At 36.9% G+C, this 7,208-nt stretch overlaps 1 protein-coding gene across 1 annotated transcript in view; it reads right to left on the bottom strand.

Annotated features, from left to right (window-relative positions):
• Nucleotides 1-964: 964 nt before the first annotated feature.
• LOC119353795 (protein PLASTID TRANSCRIPTIONALLY ACTIVE 14-like) overlaps nt 965-7,208 on the bottom strand; it is a 45,561-nt gene continuing 39,317 nt past the window's right edge. The window contains exons 3-6 of the mRNA XM_037620479.1: nt 1,727-1,855; nt 1,521-1,610; nt 1,297-1,396; nt 965-1,092 (exon numbers count right to left, since the gene is read on the bottom strand). Of these exons, the coding sequence (XP_037476376.1) occupies nt 965-1,092; nt 1,297-1,396; nt 1,521-1,610; nt 1,727-1,855 (447 nt within the window). The remainder of the gene's footprint in view (nt 1,093-1,296; nt 1,397-1,520; nt 1,611-1,726; nt 1,856-7,208) is intronic.

The following is a 7,208-nucleotide window of genomic DNA, read 5'->3' as shown; positions in this document are numbered from 1 at the left end:
CACATCATTCTCCCAATGATGTGATCCCGTTATCAATGACATCCAATGTCCATGGTCAGGAAACCGTAACCATCTATTGATCAACGAGCTAGTTAACTAGAGGCTTACTAGGGACATGGTGTTGTCTATGTATCCACACATGTATCTGAGTTTCCTATCAATACAATTCTAGCATGGATAATAAACGATTATCATGAACAAGGAAATATAATAATAACCAATTTATCATTGCCTCTAGGGCATATTTCCAACAGGGATCCACAACTTGCAATGTATGTGATGATTTAGTCCATCAACTTGCAAAAGGTGATCATCCCATCCTTAAACTTGCACCACGTAGGATGATTTAGTCCACAACCATTCACGAGTGGACAAATGGTGCCTCGCTGGCTGCATCGTGGCGCAACCGCTTACCCCGACACTTTTGCGAAAGGGGAAATTTTGTTTTTGCCACTCTAGATTTTGCCACTTTTTCTTATGCCATTCTAGATTTTGACATTTCACTTTTGTCACTTTTAGCTTTTGAGAGTTATCAATATTGTCATTCCGTGGCAAAAGCAAAATAATTTTATTTTATTTTTGCCACCCTTAGCTTTTGAAATGTATCACAATTGCCACTCTGAAAATTTTGCTTTTGCCATAGGAATGCCAATTGTGATAATTGTCAAAAACTAAGGGTGACAAAAGTGAAATGTCAAAATCTAGAGTGGCATAAGGAAAATTGGCAAAATCTAAAGTGGCAAAAACAAAAAATTCTCGCTACGAAAAGCCCCTTGATCTTTCTGGCAATGACACACGCTTACAACCTATCAAGTGAATGTACCAATGATTGACCTTGAAGTACAAGGATTGCCCCTATCAAGTGCTATAAAACATTTTCTTTTCTATCAAGGCATAAGGATTGGCTCTCTGGAAAGAAAAATAAGGTTCTGCAACCAAGGTGCATCTACAGCTTATGTACAATCTACTCTTTAAACAGTACCTCATCTCCTTTTCTGATAGCATGCCCCGCCTTGATCGTAAATTCAAGCATTCGATCTTTGAAACGCCAATGCAGGAAACAGTTAGCATCAGGTGAGTGATTCAACATATCTAGAGCAAAAAGAGAAATCGGAAGGGGCTTGTAGTTTAGAATTTTGCGATCATGATCTCATACCAACTCATATACTAGAATTCTAAAATACTAAACAAACATATAGTATCACTGATACAAACAAAATAGTCTAAGTATTTACAAAAATAGTTCATTTTGTTGTTTTTCCGACTAAAAATAAGAATAAACATGAAAACAAGTACCGGCGTAAGGAGCTAGGACATTTGCATCTTGAATGAAAGCTCCTGTTCTCATATTGTTGAAAGAGCAAGATTGAACAATGCTCAATCCCGAGAGAAATATCTCGCGATCAGGGGGCAAACCGCTTTAGTTTTTGAGGGATTGCTTTGTGCTGGGACATTACCCATCAAGCTAGTGTTACAGGTATCCAAGCCAGCAAAGTGGATAAACTAGCACAAAATTGTACCCGATGTTTCTGCCAAAAATCAACTGCTCCATGTTGGTGTTTTAACATCTCTGAGGACATATCTTCATCTTCTAGTTCCATTAGACTCCCCTACAAGCCAGACAGGTAAATGAGCAAATTCTTTCAGACTTAGAATTAGTTGTTAGAAGCTTTCATCTAAAAAGAAAGGCAAAGCAGGAATTATGTTTTAGTTAGCTATAGAGTACCTTCGGTGCCAGAAGCAAGCTGGTGCATTCTTCTCCACTAGGCAGGAAATCACCATATAACTGCCAGAAGTTGTTTGCTACATCAAATGAATAGAGAAGAAGGTAGGCTAATCTTAAATCCCAATCTCTCTGCAAGAAAGTACAAATTGCATTAGTGTGCAGTCTACATTCACTAGTGCAGAACCGGGCAATAGCACCGGTTCGTAAGACCCTTTAGTGCCGGTTTGGTAACTGGTGCTAAAGTGTAGGCACTAAAGGCCCCCTCCCCTTTAGTACCGATTCAGCACGAACCAGTGCTAAAGCGCAACCATGTGGCACGAGCCAGCTTCGGTGGCAGGGAGCCCTTTAGTATCGGTTGGTGTCACCAACTGGTATTAAAAGGTTGGGGGGGGGTTGGGTTTATGATTTCTTTTTTATTTAATTTTGTGTTTTCCATTTAATTCTTTTTCGTTTGCTGATATTTTACGATACTACATATTGTACACGTTATGCATATATATATATATATATATATATATATATCAGCGAATGTCTCACAACCACCATTAATTAATTCACACATACACACACACACCCACACACACACACACACACACACATATATATATATACATAAACACTATTCTGATCATGGGATCAGAATAACATTCTGATCACAACATGAACTTCCCGAGTAATGTGCCTGACCTTCCCCGAGTACTAGGTTGAACTTCAGCTAAAAGAATATGGCGTTGGAAAGCTGCTACAAAACTGCTCCTTCCACATGTTGAAAGTTTTCTCTAATTCCCTACGGTTAAAGAGTACTTCGGAAAATCATAAAATTTCGTAAACCGAACACCCGAGTTTGTATTTTTGACGCCATTTCTAAACGGCTAATCCAATTAAGGCAAACAATATGGCGTTGGAAAGCTTATGAAAATGCGCTACTTTTTTATGTTAAAAGTGTTCTCTAATTTTGAATGGTTTAAAAGTAATTTAGAAAACGGTACAAGTTCCACCGAGTTCGTATTTTCGAGCTAATTTTTTAACCATACGTCCAAATGCAGCAAATGATATGGCGTTGGAAATCTTGAAGAAATGCGAAACTTTTCTGTATATAGTGTTTCTCCTAATTCATTACGGTTTTATGTCAGTTTTGAAAATGGTTAAAAACGTATTTTTGCCATAATTTCTACAAACTTTATCGGAATTGGGCACATAATATACCGCTGAAAAGCTACGGAAAATACGAAACTTTTTCATGTTGATGGTTTTCTCTGAATCTTGGCCGTTTTCAAGTAATTTCAAAAATGGCGAGATCATTCATTCTACCTTTATCGCGAAACAGATTCTTCGAAAATGCACCGCGTGAAGAACCTGAACTTCTCGGCATGTCTACTTGAACTTCACTCTGTTTTTCACGTGTTTTTTGTCGTAGCTTTCCATCCACTGCTCGTAGCTCTCCATCCACTCACCAGAGTCGAGCAAGTGATATACCAGTGGAAAGCTGCTGTAAACACGCAACTTTCCCGTGTTGATCATTTTTTCATACCCGCGACGATTTTGAAAGTTTTTCATCTGAAATTCATTCAGTGTAGTAGGTGAACTTCCTGCTATTTTCATGTTGAACTTCTATGACGTATTTTCCTTTGTAATTTTCTCATCCATTCGTCAGTGTTACACAAATGATATTCTTTTTGTACAAACCTCTCTCACAATAATTTTTTTAATTTTTTCCGACCGAGGACTTGAACTTACACAAATGATATTCCTGTTGTTTTGAAGTAAATTAGAAAATGACGAGATCATGATTTCTTCCTTCATCGCGAACGGAAATGCACTGCATGAAGTAGTTGAACTTCTTGAGCATGTCTGTTTGAACCTCACTCTGTTTTTGACGTGCTATTTTTTGCAGTGCGTGAAGTAGTTGAACTTCTCGGGCATGTCTGTTTGAACCTCAATCTGTTTTTGAACGTGCTATTTTTTGCACTATGTGAAGCAGTTGAACTTCTGGGGCATGTCTGTTTAAACTTCACTCTGTTAGAATTTTTTGTATTTTTCTTATATGAAATACACATCATGTAGTACGTGAACTTTTGGTTGTTATCACTCTGAACTTCTCTCTGGTTTGAGAGAATTATTTAATGTATTTTGGACATCTAAATACACGGTGAACCTCTCTCACAACAATTTTTTGAACTTTTCCTCGTAGATCACTTGAACTTCTAGCAACCTTTTTTCGTTTATGAGTTGCTTTTAAAAGTGCAAAAATGGCGTTGTGTTTTTTATTTTTTGAAGAGGTAAATCCTAGGTTTTAATAAACTTCGAACTTCTCTATTATTTCAATTTGAACTTCACCTTTTTATTTTTTTGAGTAAAGAATAATATTCGGTTTTTATACGGAAAATATTGAATATAGAAATACAAAGTGAACCTCTCTCGCAAGAATTTTTGAACTTCCCCGGACAGAGCACTTGAACTTCTTTCTGCAAACCTTTTAACATTTTATTTTTCTATACTTTTATTCTCACATGAAATGCATTCCTTGCGGTACTTGAACTTCTCGTTGTTTTCACTATGAACTTCTGTCGCATTTTTTTGTATATGTCAAACTACATGCAATTGAAGGTTGGACGTCATTTTTTGCCATTTTAAAACATGTAATTGGAGGTCGGATGTCCCATAATATAAATTTTGAACCGTGCACGGTGGTGCAGGCGAACTTCTTCCTCTAGATTCATCTATTTGTGAAAAATCCAAAAAAATTATATACATCGAACTTCACCATTTTTTAAATTTGAACTTCTTAATTTAATTTGTTAGTACTGGGGAAAATGCTTTTTTCATATAAACAATGATACCGCGTCGTTATTTTAATTTGAGTTTCTAGGTTTTATAGAATGGGGAAAATCAATTTTTACACAATCTTTTTGAAATGCTCCTATTTTTAATTTGATCTTCTCTATTTTTTTACAAACGAGGAAAATCCGTTATAAAGATTTTTGAACTACTTTTTTAACTTCTTGCTCAAATTTTTTGAACATCCAAATGTGTCTTTTAGATATTAAAACTTCATTTTTTTACGTTGACCTGCTTCGGTTTTTAAATTTGAACTTCTTATAGAATTTTATCGTGACATTTTATGCATTTTTTTGCTTTTCGATGAAATGGCCTAGGCGGTCCCTTTCTTCATTTGATGATTTCTCTTCTGTACATGGTACACGTGAACTTCGGAATTTCTGAAACATGAACTTCGCACACTATGATTTTTTTCACAAAACTCCATAATTTTTATTCTTTGAATTCCATGATTTTTTGTTCACTTTTTTTAGTTTGAACTTCCGAAATCACACCTTTTTTATACACATTTTCCCTTGAATCCAACATGTGTAAAAAGAATAGGAAAATTTGGGTCAATTCTCAGAAGCAATAGGACAAACATTTAGAGGGCACCCATAATAGTTTTTTTGTTCTATTCAGTGTACTACGCACAAGCACATGCACAGCACATCCACACAAAAATTTGGCTCACCTAAAATGAAAAAGACCGCATGAAGTTCTAGCAAATGTCTTTTCAGACTTTGCCTTTTTATTATTTTTCGTTATATGGAACACATGTCATGTAGTAGTTGAACCCCTGGTTGTTTTCACTTTGAACTTCTCTCTGCTTTTTCTACCCATAACTCCTAAAACACTCAATGAAAATCTCAGTTTTTTTATAAATATCAAACTGCTCAATTTTTGTAATTTAGGCATATTGGTTTATTTTATTATAGTAACGGAAAATTCCTAGTTTTCTAATAAATATTGTACTGGTCCATAATTTAAATATGAACTTCTAGAGCTTTTTTATTAGAAACGGTGAAAATCATTTTTTATGATTTTTGTACTGCTCTATTTTTAAAATTGGCCTTCTTGGGTTAACCTTTAGTAATGGAGAAAAATCCCTATGTAGTAATGAGTATTGAAACTGCTCCGTTATTTGTATTTGAACTTCTAGGTTTTTTAACGAGAAAATCCGCCTTCTAGGTTTGATTTTCCTTTTAGTAATGAAAACTATCTCAGTAATTTGTAGTAAACAAGGAATCACTATGTTTTTTTATTTGGATGTGTAGGGTTTTTTTAGAAACGGGAAACATGCGTTTATTAAATTTGACTTAATCATAGGTTTATTATTTATGAGTGAAATTCATGAACATGTACTGGAGTAGGGAATCGTAACTGATAAAACATTTTTTCCTTCTAATTTACTGTTTTTCTATTGGTTTTGTGAAATGTTAATATTTTTGTAGTAATAAATGAACTCTCGGTGCAATAAGAAATGAGCTTCCATAATACAGAATGTTTTCTCATGTAAACCAAATCAAAAACACAATTAAGGAGAAAACTACTGTCAAATTATGCACCCAAATCTCATTTTTTATGCGGCAACATCTCATCTTAACATAGGGCCAAACAATTATAGAGTGAACTTTTATATTGTTGTTGTTTGCCGAACTAATGTAGCATATAAACTGAGGAACTATCAAATACTTTTTACTCACTTAGGAATAGGCACAAAACATCCCATGGATCACAAATGATACCAATCTACAGTAACGGAACATGGTAATTCTTCCTCGATTTCCTGGTTAATTATAGAATCTTCAGAAGAGGAGCAGCTAATCTCATCGTGCACCAGAAACCTATAGCAACACTAGCAAGCGGTAGCACCTAGCAAGAACACACCACACACACACACAACACTTTGAACCGTGCAAGATTAGAAAACTGAACTTCTATCATTTTAAATACAGTGAGCGTGTGAAAAACAGTACATTCATCCTTTCTAAATGTTTTGCAGGATTGTGTGTGGCCATTGCTGACTAGAAACATGGGGGAAAGAAAAGGGCTTGGGGATGGTGATGTGTGTCTGCTAACATCGAGGAAGAGCGACACACTGTCTTGCCACAGAAGGCATAAATTAAAATAGCTTAACGAGCACAACGCTGTTGTTGTCGTAGCGACACTGCAGTGCGAAATATCGTTGTTGCCAGCACCCTACCAGCTGAACTTTTCTCGAACATCAAGATGTAGTAGAAGAAGAAGGCCAACACTATCTAAAGACAACATTTTTTTTGAACTTCTTGTGCCAAAACAGTCTGAACTTTTCATCCCTTGTTCTTACTGAACTTCAACTCCACAATACACAGAACTTGGTTGGATTTAGCGAGTTGGTCGACAGGCGATGGATCGACGGGTCGGGGAAGCCCTTGCAGAAGGCAACTGCACTGCCGTGTGTCGGAACCGTCCTGGGGAACGACGCTCTGCGTCGGGGTATTGGGGACGGCTACATCACCGGCATGCGAGAGCTCATCATCCACCATCAGTTGCATGTCACTACAGAGGTGAGGGAGGGAATCGCCATGCGTTACCAGCAGCGTCGAGGGAGATGACGAGGGGTGGCCAGGGCGGCGGCCGTCGCCTCGCAACGTCGCCAGCAGGAGGCACATGCTGCCTGCGC

The sequence above is a fragment of the Triticum dicoccoides genome, chromosome 1A (assembly GCF_002162155.2).
Source record: "Triticum dicoccoides isolate Atlit2015 ecotype Zavitan chromosome 1A, WEW_v2.0, whole genome shotgun sequence".
In the NCBI taxonomy this organism is placed as follows: Eukaryota; Viridiplantae; Streptophyta; class Magnoliopsida; order Poales; family Poaceae; genus Triticum; species Triticum dicoccoides.
This window is presented reverse-complemented; position numbering and strand designations above follow the sequence as displayed.